This window comes from Quercus suber, unplaced genomic scaffold (assembly GCF_002906115.3).
Source record: "Quercus suber isolate HL8 unplaced genomic scaffold, Cork oak 2.0 scaffold_90, whole genome shotgun sequence".
Classification (NCBI taxonomy): Eukaryota; Viridiplantae; Streptophyta; class Magnoliopsida; order Fagales; family Fagaceae; genus Quercus; species Quercus suber.
Window position 1 is genome coordinate 87775 of NW_027069555.1, and position 15730 is coordinate 103504.

General features: G+C 35.0%; 1 protein-coding gene and 1 long non-coding RNA gene across 6 annotated transcripts; both read right to left on the reverse strand.

The window, feature by feature from the left end:
* Window positions 1-2812: 2812 nt before the first annotated feature.
* On the reverse strand, window positions 2813-5463 carry LOC136067894 (uncharacterized). 5 transcript variants are annotated; one of them, XR_010629298.1, is made up of 3 exons: window positions 4757-5463; window positions 4562-4665; window positions 2813-4280 (listed from the first exon to the last, which is right to left on the reverse strand). It is a non-coding gene; the product is annotated as an uncharacterized LOC136067894 (long non-coding RNA). The 5 variants fall into 5 exon arrangements; XR_010629300.1 differs by having other exon boundaries at window positions 2813-3412; window positions 3499-4280; window positions 4562-5463; XR_010629301.1 differs by having other exon boundaries at window positions 2813-3147; window positions 3325-4280; window positions 4562-5463.
* Window positions 5464-5513: 50 nt separating this feature from the next.
* LOC112029578 (casein kinase 1-like protein 3) lies at window positions 5514-9691 on the reverse strand. Its single transcript, XM_065774316.1, has 14 exons — window positions 9475-9691; window positions 9335-9375; window positions 8954-9023; window positions 8685-8833; window positions 7966-8061; window positions 7821-7891; window positions 7581-7642; window positions 7416-7479; window positions 7149-7233; window positions 6941-7067; window positions 6246-6328; window positions 6076-6133; window positions 5847-5977; window positions 5514-5731 (listed from the first exon to the last, which is right to left on the reverse strand). The coding sequence occupies exons 1-14, from the start codon at window positions 9548-9550 to the stop codon at window positions 5552-5554; spliced, it is 1293 nt and encodes a 430-aa protein (XP_065630388.1). The 5' UTR covers window positions 9551-9691; the 3' UTR covers window positions 5514-5551.
* Between the last annotated feature and the right edge of the window lie 6039 nt (window positions 9692-15730).

The following is a 15730-nucleotide window of genomic DNA, read 5'->3' on the forward strand; positions in this document are numbered from 1 at the left end:
GCTCCGAATTACATGTCATGTCTTTTGGTTTGTGACAGAGCAAAGGAGGTGTAGTCGTCAAGTAAATTGTTTTGCCTTTCAAGATCAACCCATCATGGAAATTCATCGATGCGATGTGGAAATTACAGGAGTGGTTGGATGTGTGCCATGGGTTGGAGGAGTGTACTATTATGGTATGTGGGGAATATGAAAACAACGAAATGAAGTCCAACATGGTGGAGTGCACTGAGATGGCTTAGCTATTATGAGAAGCTCTCTAAGGATTTTGACCAGTTTTAGGTAGCAAATGAGAAGCCACAGACCACAAGAGAGTCAACCACAAAAGATATTAACTGGTGTCCTCCAAACTAGGTAGCCACAAAGTCAATGTAGATGACGCAGTTTTCACCAGACAGAAGCAGGTTGGTATTAGGTGGTAATATGCGACACGAAAGGCAAAGTGATTGTTGCTCTAAGCCAGAAGCTTGCTCACCCCTTAGGTGCATTGGAGACTGAAGCAAAGCAATGGAGGCGGGGATCCAATTTGCCTTGGATGTGGGGGTCAGAGATGTAACTTTTGAAGGTGACGCACTGAGTATATGCAATGCACTTAGAGGAGTGGGTGAAGTGTCTACATTTGTGCAAAATATTGTAGTTGGAATGGTTCCATCATGTAAAGGCTTTTAGAAACTATGCTTTTTCCTATACCAAGAGGCAGGGAATATCCCTACACAACACCAAGAAGTGTAGAGGGCTATGTTGCATGGCATAATGAGTGTCCTAGTCTTATTGAGCACGTGTGTGCTCATGATATTGTATCTTTTCCCATGCTAAATAAATGTTTTGTCTTCCTATCAAAACATATATATTATATATATGTTGAAGGGAACCATGATAAAATGTAATGATTGATTCACCCACTTTTAGAAAAAATACAATAAAGAAGATAGAATATGATAAGACATTATGTCATTGCCATTCCATTTATTATACATATCAAATATATATAATGAAAAAAAATAAATATATTTAAAAAATGGGACAACATGTGAAATTTCCTATAAAATACTTTATTGTATGTTTGGGATGCCATGGGATTTTGGTTAGGATTTGGATTTGAGGGGCCCAAATCCAACCAAATCCAAATTCTTGTTTGGGGTAACTTAAAAGGAGAAGAATTTGGATTTGGCCCAAATCCTTCCAAGATTTCAAGGTCCAATTAGGTCAAATTGGCCCTTATGGAATAAATATTCAATCATTTGTCAAATCCATTGATTTCAAATATCCTCACAACCAGTGGAATTTGGAAATACCTCACAGCACTCCTCCATTCTTAATCGACTTGTGTTTCTCCATCACTCTTTTCCTTGCCAGAAGACTCTTCTTCTCTCTCAACTCTTCTCTTCTCTTTAACCTCTATATTTCTCTCTTTCTACTAAATTTGAATGCATAAAGCGTTTTATGTGGATTTGTGTGTGTGTGTGTGTGTGTGTGTGTGTGTGTTGTGTTGTGTATGGGTTTGTTTGGTTTCATTTGATTTGTTTTGTGGTTTTTGTGTTTTGTTTGATAGTATTTTCAATGATTTGTTTTGGGTTTGTTTTTATTTTCTATTTGTATTTTCGTTAGTGGGTTTGTAATGCAAATTATGTGTTTGATGAAATGCAACTATGAATTGTCTATGAGTTGTGAAGTGTCCTTGTTTTGGAGTTATGCTATTATCTAAAAGTGAATTATGTGTTCTTGGTGATTGTAGGATTTTAATTTGGTATTTGGGAGTTTTGCCTAGCTTATATAACTGTTTCCTTTTTTTTTCCCTTGGTTTAGGACACGTGATGAGATAGTTTGTCTTTTCTCATAAAAAGAGCTGTTAGTGTTATTGCCCTATTATATTTATGCATTTTTTTCATGGTGCTAATTTAATTATATCATTTTCCTATAATTAAGCAAGTTGTGAACCCCATATTCGTTTAGTTGGCTATGATTAAAGATATTTAGTCATCTTCTTGTCAATTGGATTATTAATATTACCTTATGGATTTATTAAAAATGTTACTAAAATTAGCTATGACTAAAGATATTTAGCTATCATCTTGTCAATTGAATTATTAATATTACCTTATGAATTTATTAAAAATGTAACTGAAATTATAATGTAGGAGGAATAAGAAAAATAATAATTAAAAAACATATTTTATTGATTTTAAATCCAAATTCAAATCCGAATCCAAACAATAAAATTTCAAATAATAAATTTCAAATCCGTCATTGTTTAAAAAGACCCTAACAAGGAATTTTAAAATCAAGGCATTTTAAATCAATGCATTTCAAGACTAAATCCAAATTACAGAACTACATTAGTTGCCTGTACTTTTTTAAAAATTAAATAAAATTACGGGACTACATTAGTTGATGGATGCTTGTAAATGCCTTCATCGAAAACAGTGAGGAAATTTCAACAACTTCGTTTCCTCAGAAATTGACAGCGGCCCTCTATAAAGTTTATGTAAGTTGATACACATTTTCATATCAATCAGGTTTTTGGGTTATTGGATTAAACAAATTGAGGACAGCGGCCCTCTATAAAGTTTATGGAAGTTGCAACACATTATCAAATCAATCCTGCGGTATTGGAGTTCGGGTTCAACCCCATTCCTTCCCCCCAAAACAATCCACAATATTTTCTTCTCCTTTTACTGGGGGTTTAATAGTCGAACATTTTCTCTTTTTTTTTTTAATCTACTACTAATCATCTTCATTTCTTTTCCAGTTTTCCCACGCCTTTTTTTTTTTTTGGGCGGTGCTTTCTATTTCCGAGTTTGTATTTGTGTGCTAATTTAATGAAAAAACAATTGTATAAATAAAATGAAAAAAAAAATTTTAAATCACTTTTCCGGAGGAACAATGAACAGTAGAATGTAAGTAAATTACGACCAAAAATTTTGCAATACACCACTGCATTCTTTCATTTACTAGACAAAGCAAACTCCTCAAGATCAAGTCTGGGGTCACATTCAGCACGCTAAACCAATTTTCAGCAAACATATACCGTGAACTTTACCAAATCCTGCATATGCATTGGATCACAACAGTAGCCACTACAAAAACAATATTTCCCTGTCTGGCATCCTTCTGGTACAAGCAACTCAGAGCCAGAGACTGCCACAATGCCTGAAATATCAGTGACTCCAAATAATAAACCGAAATGGGTTGGGGTTTCCTTGGCAGATGAACATGAAGTATAGATTATCAATGCATTTAAAAGGCCAAACTTTAATAGGAATCATCATCTTTGATGAATGATTTAATAGGAGTGGATAACAATATAACTACCTTTTGGGATCTCACCTTGACTGCTGCTGCACACTACTCATTTCCTAAACCATTTCTTCTTTTTTCCTGGGACAGCTCACATCGACTGGAGTCATGAAATACACTAATGCCCACAGGAATATCAGCATTAAAACATAGAAAAAGAACCCCAATGTTAAAAGCAAATCTATTTCTCCTGCATAATTTTACCTAAAATGTCCAATGGTAACACTTGGCTCCTTAAAACAGTTCATGCCACCACATTGGTGCTTTGAAATAAAAGACAAGTCAGCTGCCTGGATTTCAAGTCTCATGGTACAAATGCACCAAACAATCCCATGTGCCCAATGCGATAAGTTGACAATCCATAAAAATTGTGACAGATTCCTAGTGAACCAAAAGTAATTGAAAAACTTCCATACTAACCTTGCATTCAGAAGGGATGTACCTGGCAGGACAAGCATCGAGAAACCTTTCAGACAAAAATGGCATAGCAATAAAAGAAAGATATAAAGCTTCTTATAATCTCCTGATTAGACTACATCAGGATATTAATTGAGTCCCAAGCATCCAACACAAAGGGCTCAGCAGATTTCAACACATCCAAGTAATAATTGTGGTGCATTAAATACCACTCCTAGTAAGAGAAGGAATAATCTAACCCACCCTTTTCAAGCAGAAGCACTTCTTCCTGCAGAGAAGAAGCTACCAATAATTTCATAATTTTTTGTTGAAATCAAGGGTGCAACTTCCATGACATCTCCAAATTTCAAGAACTCGCATACAAAATCTCCATACAGTCAACATATCAATTCCATGTTGTCAACATTTCCTTTTATGCAGACTTCTCCGGTAAGCACTGGGATGGCATCTTTCCTGACCAGTAGTAGTAGCATGCAGAGAAGAGGTTTTTATGGTCTTCATATACCATCCATAAATGGTATTAGCCTATCATATTCCATCTTCAAACTAGCTGTAGCAGAAGAAAAATCCTGCAAATTACAAAGTGTGAACTGATAACTGAGTGGGTTATTATAAATTAGTCTTAAAAAATACATAAAAAAGCTATAATTTCTTATACTATGCATAGCTTAATGTAACCATACTAGAAACTATTCGTCCTCTTTAAAGAAGAATGGAATTATAAAATAGACCCAAGTCAAATTATGTTGTCCTACCTACAATAATAAGTTACATGGATATCTTGGGAGTATAAGCAATTCTAAAAATGTGAAAAGGCAACTTAGGAAATAAAAAATTATAGCAAGAGTACCATATATCAAAAAGAAGACACCAAGACTCTCCACCATGCTACACAATTTTAAAAATACCAACTTTCAGGGATTAAGCAACCAATTGTAGAACAAAGATCAAGCCCTGAAAGATCAGATAGCAGCTTATAAACATTTATATGACCTATCTTCTATAATGTAGATCAGCGACTGTAGAATGCATCCATAAAGACTACCTTTAATATTTTTAATGGGATTAATTCTAGAGCTCACTAAGCCATATTTTCCCTCTTGTTCATAATCAAGTTTCGGAAATCCACGTTCATTCACCTGATCACTTTACCATAAGTAACATTGTTATGATGAAAATTCATTAACTTGGTCAAAAGGAGAAAATCAAAACATGCAAAAATTCTTCAGTTTGAGCTCCCAAGTTACTTAGTGATGCTTCAGATAACAAAGCACAGAATATGGGCATCATAAATATTAAGATCATTAAAAATTAGTTTACTAGGTAAAATACCTCCAGGAGAAACTTAAGGGTCTGATTCAAAAGATATAAAACATTAAGGTTACACCAGCATGTCAAAAACATGGATAAAGTATAATAAACAAGCTGTCAACAGCCAGCACATGGCACAACAAACACTTACTATCTATGAATAGAAATGGGAATTAAAGAATACTTTCACACGTCATTCACATTACATAGAACTGTAAATACAAGTTTTCTGTAAGCCACTTGTGACATCTATGTACAGCGCAGGACCCAAGCTTTTGTGGTCTGTGTTTATAACAACCAGTGTGATTGTAGTCACCTTAAGAAAAAATTACGCATGCTGGCATCAATAGAGGAGCTAATGCAACACATCAAATTAGCGACACATTTTGCAGCCTCCACAGATGCATCACTAGAATCTTCTTGATCACATACATAACAGAAACATACATGCCACCNAATACAGTTATCTTGTAAAATAAGGAATCCAAGCTGTAACATGACTGAAGTATGAGCCTAGTAAATTACCACATCACTTTGCAGAAGAGATGCGCGGCAGTGATGAAATCCAGCTACTCGAAGGACCCATTCTATTGCCATGTCCATTACTAGGATTTGTTGCTTCAGAGGGCAAAATAGGCTTTGAGGAATTTCGTTTGGAGGTACCAGCAAGCGAATATGAAGTAGAGGCCATGTGTGCTTCACTCAGAACCTACATAAGGAAAGTTTGTCACAGATGGATAATTGGATACGTCTCATAATGCATAAAATTACTGCAAATTCAATTCCCCACTCCCCCCCCCCCCCCCCAAAAAAAAATGGCTTACATTCTTCTCGATAGGATTCTCAGAGTTTACGTTCTTGGTCATTGGTGATTTAAAATGCATCCGAACACCAGGACCGCTAGAATTTCCAGTTCTAATGCGCTCTGTTGCTTCAGCTGGATAAGCGTTAACACCTGCCAAGCAGATAACGAATAATCATAATATTATTTCATTAATGCAGTTGAAAACTGACATCAAGATCCAAAGGAGAGGTCCTTCAGCAAGAACTAACCTTGATGATTGTCCACATCCATCGGCATTGCATGGCTGCTGCTCCCCCTGGGAACTGGCTGTACCGTGTACATTCAATATTTTTAGAAACTCAACAATATGTCAATATCCCTATTTCAAAATAAAATAATTTTAAAAATTGTAAAACAGACAAGCAGCAGATACACATACAGATAATCGAGGCTGGGTTCTACTCTTTTGAGACTGCTGGTACTTTATGATTGTCCAATCAAATATGTAATCTAATTCATACCCTGACAAATTGCCAAAAACAAAAAGAATACAGATTAGTTTGCAGCAAAGTATGTCATAGCATGGAAAATAGTTTGAATTGTACTGGCCATCATCTATTAATTCACAATTAGTTGTGCATGTTTAGAATTGATAGTTGGTACCAAGTATGTGCTTCTAATTTACAGAAATGAAGCCTTTATATCTTGTAGAAATTACATGTGAGGTCGTGTGTCAATAAGTATGACTCTCAAACTCCCATCTCACATGGGGAAATTGCCCAGAGATGCATCAGGACAACAGGCTGAAGGCTATCTTTTAATCTTTTATCTCTTAATTTATATTAACTTTGTGGTGAAGCTGCAGAGATTGGAAAGGGTCTGAACAGGGGCAGGGAACATCAACCAAGAAGAAAATCATCATGATTATATTGTCACTTGGGCATATAACTCCAAATACCACTGGTCCAATTAACAGGTACAGTGTACACTTTATCAGATCACTTAAATTCCCAATGGAAAATGCCATTCAGACCTTAACATTACTTCCACACTGAGAATCAGGATCTCAGCAACATTAAAGAAAGTTACCCAAAAAGAGAGGAAAATGTATAACTAGAGTTTACAAATCAATACCTTCCCGATCAAATAAGTCATGGAAGAGCCGCTTTAAGAATCCATAATCAGGCCGCTGATCAAATGTTAGTGAGTGACAATAATGAAAGTATGAAGCAAACTCCACTGGATGAGATTTGCAGAGAACCTTCAAAAAACAAGAGTCACATCAGATACACACATGTGACTTTCATCATATATATCAAGGGTCAACAGAGTCAGCACACACCTCAATAGGAGTCGATAACTTCTTCTCACATATTTTGTCATACTTTTGCTTCTTTGTGGCGGCTTTTAAACCCTGCCATGGAAGGCTATACACAAAAACAAAGTCAGAAGAGTAATGATACACCAAAGCATAATAACGCAGAAATCACATCTTTAGGACCAGTACCCCAATCCCTTGATATTATTACATGTAAAAGTGGTTAAATGTCGTAGGCTTGGCTCTAAATTTAATTTGCAAAGAAGAAATAATCGAAAAGTATTGCTCTACCTTCCTCTCAAAAAATATAAAAGCACATATCCAAGTGATTCCAAATCATCCCGCCGGCTTTGCTCTATTGAGGAAATTTGCAAATTGAGAAGCATGAGTGCCTATGTCATAAAAAAGGAAGAAAAAGGGCAAAATAAAAGGGAGCCATAACATCTCCTAGTTTACCGATTCCAAGATGAGTATTGCAACTTGCATAACGCGCAGTCCCCGTCAAGTTTTTATTCTCCCTACATGGGACAATGGTTAGTTTCAAAAACTAGGGATATGCATCTATTCACTGCATAAAAAATGAGGTTTCTATGTGTTTGTTATTATTATTCCTTAAATATGTTCCCCGAAAAGTATAATTGATGTAGATGTCCAAGAACCAAAATAAACCATAACTGAAGACAACAAAAAGAGTACCTGTAAGGAATATGACGATTGGTTGTTGCGTCCCGATATCTTTTTGCAAGCCCAAAATCAATTATGTAGACCTGATAAGCACAATAAAAAAACAGAATGATTTGCACTGAAATGAAAGTAAAGCAAAAAGACAGTAAAATAATACCTGATTTGCTTTCCGACCAAGACCCATGAGGAAGTTGTCAGGTTTTATGTCTCTATGCAAAAATCCTTTGGAGTGGACATACTCAATTCTCGTAATCTGAAAATAAAATAAAAAGAAAATAGTAAAACATTTACTGATGGACAATTTAATTACACAATTCCTCAAAAAAATAGTACAAAGCATGAATTAGAGTGAACAATCTCCGAATTAGAGACATATACAGTGCACGCTACTATTCTTTCACCAAACATTTGTTAACATAGTATTGGAAGTTGATGTTATCAAATAGCAAATGCAATAGGCAAACGACAGAACAATGACTTTAGAAGCAACATTGCACCACGGCTCCTCAACACATTAAAAATATCAGCACTTGTAACACGTATGCTTTTGAATCTCTAAATGGTGCCCTCAATGAGAAAATCATCACAAAGAATTTTATGTAGTTGGGCAATGCCTCTACATTCACAGGAGTGGTGGCCAATTCTTCACTGTCAGAAAAGAATAGGGCTTACAACATATAAATACTTCCCCAGTCAAAACCCCAAAATGCTCAGCTCCACCCTGAGGCCTCTATACTGAAGTTAAGTATTACATTCTCGTTCAGAATATGAGCCAACATCTCTAACATGGGCACAAAACACAGCGAAGTAAAAAATTAAAATAAAATAAAATAAAAAAAATAAGACAAGCCCATTTAAATCGAACATTAAGCTTACCATTTGATCAGCCAACATCAACACCGTCTTCAACGAGAACTTCCTCCCACAATACACCAACAGGTCCTCGAGACTCGGCCCCAACAAATCAAGCACAAGTACATTATCCTCACCGTCTATCCCAGACCATCTTATATTAGGAATACCCCCTAGGATGATAACACAGAAACACAAGCATACATACATACAAACACAAAACAATTAGGTAAAAAGCCTAAAACTTTCAACTTTAAAGAGTAAAATTGTGTGAGTATTTGTAGAAGACGTACTTCCTCCTTGAAGAATGTTGTATAACTTGGCCTCGTAAAGCAACTGCGGATGCTTTGTTTTACTATTTTCCTGCCAAAAAAAAAAACCACAACAACAACAACAAAACACAATTATAATTTAAACCCAAAACATAAAAATTAATCCATTTTTAAGCTTAGAAGTAGTAGTTATAGGCTTACTGTTATTATTGCAAAGTTAATACTAAATTAGCAATCAATTGCTTCTTGATTATTAATTAATCAATTAATTATAAGCTAAGCTTAAATTATTCATTCATGCTTATCATAACAGACGCTACTGCATACACACACATATACGCATGCATAATCAGATCATGATCCACAATTATGCGTGAGAGAGAGAGAGAGATTGGAGCTTACGATCTTAACGGCAACGATCTCAAAGGAATCAACATGAGTAGCTGCAGAGAAAGAGTTCAAATTGAAAGAGATCTATCAGATTTTTGGAAATAAAACCTTCGAATCGAAGCAAAAAGAAAAGCACATAATAACAAACTCACCGAGGAAAATTTCGCCGAAGGATCCACTGCCGATCTTGCGGCCTAGCTTGTACTTGCCGCCGACGATTCGTTCCATGCTCAACGATTCTGATCTCCCCCTTTCTTTCTATCGGAGCTAGGGTTTTGGACTTTCGGATCGAAAAGAAGAAGAACTAGAAGAGACAACTTTTTTTTTTTTTTTTTTTTTTTTTTATAGCTTAGCTGAGATAAAACTAAAGCCACACTAAGAAGAAGAACTAGAAGAGACAACTTTTTTTTTTTTTTTTTTTTTTTTTTATAGCTTAGCTGAGATAAAACTAAAGCCACACAGACAGGAGAAAAAACAGATGAGAGCGTGATTTTTGTCGCTGTAGAGTAGATTGTAGTAGCAGTTGAGGACTGAAGAAGGAAAGTTGAGGGGTAGATTTGGGATTTTGAGAGTTAGGCAGTGTTTGACTTCACCACGACTCAAATTGAGCTGCGTTTGTTTGCTTATCAAAAATAAATAATTAAAAGGGTTGGAGGTGGAATTGGAATTGGAAATTTGTGACCTTTTCGTGGCCGCCGCCCAATTGTAGGTGGATTTGGTAAAACAGTACTTGTGGCGAGCCAATCTTGGGAGGTTTGTCATTTGTGTCGTCGTCGTCGTCGTCGTCGTCGTTATTATTATTATTATTATTTTAAGAAAATAGTAGCTTTATTAAGAAGGTGATAAATACATTACATCACGACTCAAAACTGACTCAATCAAAATAAGATTTTCTTTTATCCAAGTTATACAATTATCAATACCCTTGACATGTCGAGTTCGGACGATTGTCTTGCCTTCTAGTGTGAGTTATCTAAGTCCGTCAGAAGTCTTCCTCCGTAGCCTTTGCTTCAATCTCCAATGGCCCTAGTGGATAGGCAATCTTCTTGCTTAGAGTTGCCGTTACACACCTACATTAACCCTAATGACCACGCCAATCCTAGAAGATTGAGTGGCTCCGAAACTGGCTCCATCAGCATTAAGTTTATACCATGGAGGAGCTGGAGGTTTCCACTAAGTGCCCTCCGTAAGTGTGACCTGTGGTGGCCTAAGGTTAGCCATCTGAAACTCATACAACAAAAACTTGGCCTTCTTGTGGGTGTAAGTGCCTGCAAATGAGTGGGTTTTCTCGTGGGAAGTACACCTCGGCCTTAAAGTAGACTAGGTGGAGGGTGAAAAATGGAGTCGCCACCTTGGGCCACTTACTTACATGCATAGGTCTGTATACCAAATTATGAGTCCAAAGTTTGGGTATGACTTGAAAAGGTGCTTGACACCCAAGACCACCCGGTTTGTAGGCCAACCTCCATTATGTGCTGGTAGGAAATGTTTAAATAAAGAAGTTTGAGTAAATTGCAAATTACACCCTTGAAGTTTGGGGTTGATTGGATTTTACACCCTAATGTTTCAAAAACTTGATTTTACACTCTGAAGTTTGCTTTCGTTAGCAAGTCACACCCCACGGTTAATTTCTATTGTTAACTGACACAACACTATGCTGACATGTTTTATTTTTGTCAAATCAACCCACAACTATGTAGTTTCAATTAAAAATAAATGGTAGCTAAAACAAAAATAAAAAATAAAAAATAAAAAAAAATAAAAAAATCTAATCATAAACTACATCGTTTCATCCTATTTCTAAAATCCCAAACCAAATCCCACGAAGGCAGCTCCCCTCCCTCCCAGCTTGCATGAACCCGACGGCCAAACCTTTCTAATCTCCTTGGCCTGGCTGAACCTTAGCCATCAGTTTGCCTCCTAAACCTATTATTGAAGGCTCTAGGTGGCGGCGGCGGCGGCAACGATGACCACACCAACAGTGAGTTGTTCTTCACTTTCTCTCCCTCTTTTTCTTTTTTGGATTTCACTATTGTCACTAATCTTGGTTTCCCGACGGCCAAACCTTTCTAATCTCCTTGGCCTGGCTGAACCTTAGCCATCAGCTTGCCTCCTAAACCTATTATTGAAGGCTCTAGGTGGCGGCGGCGGCAATGATGACCACACCAACAGTGAGTTGTTCTTCACTTTCTCTCCCTCTTTCTCTTTTTTGGATTTCACTATTGTCACTAATCTTGGTTTTTTGGGTTTTTTGTTGATTATTTTTGCTGGGGTTTTTGTTAAATTACAGGTCTCATCCTAAAGAAGCGTTGCCGAAAGCAATGGAGTTGGTAGATATGGAAAAAGAATTGGAAGTGGATCTGGAGTTGATAGTTTGTAGGACCTTTTATCATTAGGACCTTTGATTGTTGGAACCTTTTGTGTTTACTATTTTGTAAGGCTGCCCATAAGCTTATTTAACGGTGTTAATGGACAAAAGTAACCTATTTTGTGTTGGTCTTAGGACCTTTGGTTTGGCAAAATTTGTTAGTCATTGTTTTGTAAAGCTTTGCAATCAGTTTATATGATAGTGAAATTAGAAATGAACAGAAAAAGAGTATGGCAGTGTTGGGTATTAGAGAATCTCTATGCATGTGAACCTGAACCAATTTAACTACTCAATACCAAGTATAGTCCATCAGTTACTTAATATTCCAATCATATTTCTGCATTAGCAGCTAAGTGATAAACTTAATTTTTCTACATAACTTAATATTCCATATGCTGCAACTATCACCATAAGGAAATAGTGCATAGAGTTTTTTCTTCATTTTTGGGTCTGGCAAATGCAATGCATAAGTTTTGTATGGTTTGAGCTAGAATTTATTATGTACAGGTAATCCCAACTATGGTCATGAAAGGTGTATCAATGCTTTTACCAATTGTAAGGATGATTATTGTTGACCTTGGCTTTAACAAAAGCAAAAGCCACATTTAATAACCTTCAACCAATTTCCATTATAATAAACAGTATTCCATTAATAGACAAAATTAAAAGCCAAAATCCATTGCAAGAAATGCATTTCAATTTCCATTACAACATAATAAAACCAATGGCTATTACAATTGTCATTACATTAAACAAGATAAGAAACTATCTACTCTCTCAAACTGATTGTCATTACAATCTTTCACAATGACTAAACTACAATTCACCTATACTAAATACAAGTTCTTTCCTTGGCCTTTTTCTGTCACTAAAATGACCACCACAATAACAAACCAACTTAATGCAAGGCAAAAAAGTAGTCTCATCTCTTGCCTTTGATGAACACAATTAATTTCAAAAATTATTATCCTTCTCTAATAGCACAATAGTAGCTCCCAACTTGTTAGCCTTTTGTAATAATCCAGGGTTAATTTGCTTTGCTCTGTCTTCACAATTGCAAGAAACTTGCATTTACATTTCACCTTATGATCGCTAACTGCCTCCAAAAAACTTCTAGATTAGTACAAAACAGTGTAGTCAAGGTTGACTTGAAAAAATAGAGAACATTTATTAAATCTATATTAGATAAAATCTGCTCCCTCCAAAAAAAAATTAGGTCACTCAAAAAAAAAATTTATTTTAACCAATTACAATTCTTAAAGATGAGATATATAACTGCAAAATAAGATGAGATATAACACAAGTAGTCACACATCAATGTAAGATATAATTATGTATCATGAAAATTTCCTCATAATTACTATATGCCAAATATGCAAAATTGTCAGTGCATCATCAAATAGAAGTACAATAGAGACAAATCAAATATCAAAGTTCAAAACTTTACATTTTAACCAAACAGTATTTTCCATTATAACTCAACACAAACTGCCCCTCCACCTTCAGAGCCCAGGATTTCACATTATAATAATATAAAATGTCTTAACACCAAGCACGTTCTTGTTCCTTTATTATTCACAAGATCCCACATGATCTAATATTGCTAATCTTTGCCAGTGACTCAATTATGGTGTGATAATCCCAAACATTGTGCATGTAATTTCGTTGTTTTCTAGCCCATTCAAGGAACCGATATTCCAACATACCAACATTCTCAAATCTCAAGTACATCCTTAACTATATCTGGAGAAACTCTTATTCGATTTTGGTTAATAGCAACATCAATAGCTAATGTTGGGCAAGATATCATAATTTCACAAACTCCTTTCCTTGGACCTAAAACCTTTGTTGTTAGTTCACTAGAACTGTACATCCTAACAAACATCATCCCTTTAAAAAATAATTTGTTGCGGCGGTTGCAAATTCTAATATTATTGTTGAACTAAACAAAGTATCACAATTTACCTGACAGAAAATAAACTAGAGCTATAAAAAGAGTACCAATATGCTTCCTAGTTTATATTCTCTAAACTCAATGTTCTTTATTTCTTCAAGCTTCTTTAGCAATAAACTAAAGGTGGCAACATGTATTTTTGTTTAAACAATTAATGATTCAAGCTTCACTGCTTCAATTGTTCAGTCACTACTACAGAATTGGCACACACATTTTCACAAACACCTACCTTACATAATTATAAACTAGCATAGGGACTTCATAATTTCAAATAATTTACCACCCATATATACAAATAACACATTCCCAAATAATAGGAATTCAATTTTTACAGCCAACATGAAAAACCCAAAAACCACAACCCAAAATGTCATTGAAAAAATCAACACATATATGATTGAATATTTACATGCCTCACTAGTAGTGACCAAGATATGAAGCAAAGAGAGAGGTCTTAGTTCTTCGTTGCCATCACCATCACTTGGGTTCTTCACCGTTGCTGCTGCCTGGGTTCACGAGGTGAGCTGAAGGTCTATTTGGGTTTAGTCTAAGTCAAGGGGTTTGGGTTAGAGAGGTCTGGGTTCATGGTGTATGGGTGAGCTAAAGGTCTTCTTTGTGGTTCATTGTTTTTTTTTTTTTTTTTTTTTTTTTTTTTTTTTTTTTTTTTTTTTTTGAGTTTGCCCTGAATGGTGACATTTAGGCTAGAGGTTTGTGTTTTAAGTTTAGGCATGAAACAATGTAGTTTTGATTGTGCTAGCTTTTAACTTGGTCATCACTAAAATTACGTAGTTTTGGGGTTGATTTGGCAAAAATAAAACATGTCAACATGATGGTGTGTCAGTTAACGGCAAAAACTAACTGTGAGAGGTGAATTGCTAACTGAAGCAAACTTTAGGATGTAAAATCAAGTTTATAAAACATTAGAGTGTAGAATCCAGTCAACCCCAAACTTCAGGGGTGTAATATGCAATTTACCCAAGAAGATTAAAAGAACCATAATCCTTTACCTAAACATACATCATGCACTTAAATAAAATAACACACAAAACGTGTTAAAGATCACACAACAATGTAAAAGGAAACAAATAAAACACAATCAAATAGATTATATTAAAAAGGAAAACTAACAATTAAATAAACATAATGAAAAAAAAAATCATATAAACTAAACATGGCAAAAAGACCAAATAAAATATGGAAAGCAAATAATTATAATTAATTAACCTAAACAGAGTCAGACAAAATCAAATAACATTAAAAAATAACTAAATAAATAAAAACAAAAATCTATCCAAATCTAGGTTCCGGGTGCTTACACATACTTAAACAGGCGTACACAAGTTCAAACATGCATGCACATACTCAAGTATGCGTACGCATCCTCAACACAAAAATCTGGAAAATTACATTTTTAAGTTAAATCAATGGCATACTTGAGTTTAAAACAAAGAGATTAACAAGATAAACACTAGAATAAATAAATAACTACATCACAAAACAAATAGCATGATTATCAAACAAAGCATATGTGAATACTTCTATATGTTAGAACATATTAACTTGAAATCTAAAGGCATGAACAAGAGAAAATACTAAACACAAAGCAAATTAAATCACAAGGTCAAAGTCAACATCAATAAAATATCATAATCATTAAACTAAACAAGAATAAACTCACAAATAAATTAAAATAAGATATTCATGTGATTCTTAGTTAGCAAATTGAGAAATCATGGAAAGGACTCACCTTACTTTAAGATCACAGATTTAAAGTTTGGTTAAATTAGCACTCAGTGCCTACAACACAAAGATTAGATTGAAAGAACAAGAATAATCAAAGAACATAATAGTTTTTAGAAATCACAAATCAATAACAACTTTAATTGAAAAGGGTTTTTAAAAAAAATAAGAAAAACTAATTTCTGCCTTAGAACAATGCTAGATAAAGATTTTGAAAGACTAAAAAAATATGCAAAGGTGTTGTGGTGACTTTAGAAAAGATGAACTAGGGTTTAGAAAAGATGGAGGCACTCTTTCTAGCAAGGGTTTTGATTGGAGACATAAGGTGAGTATTTATAAGTTAAAA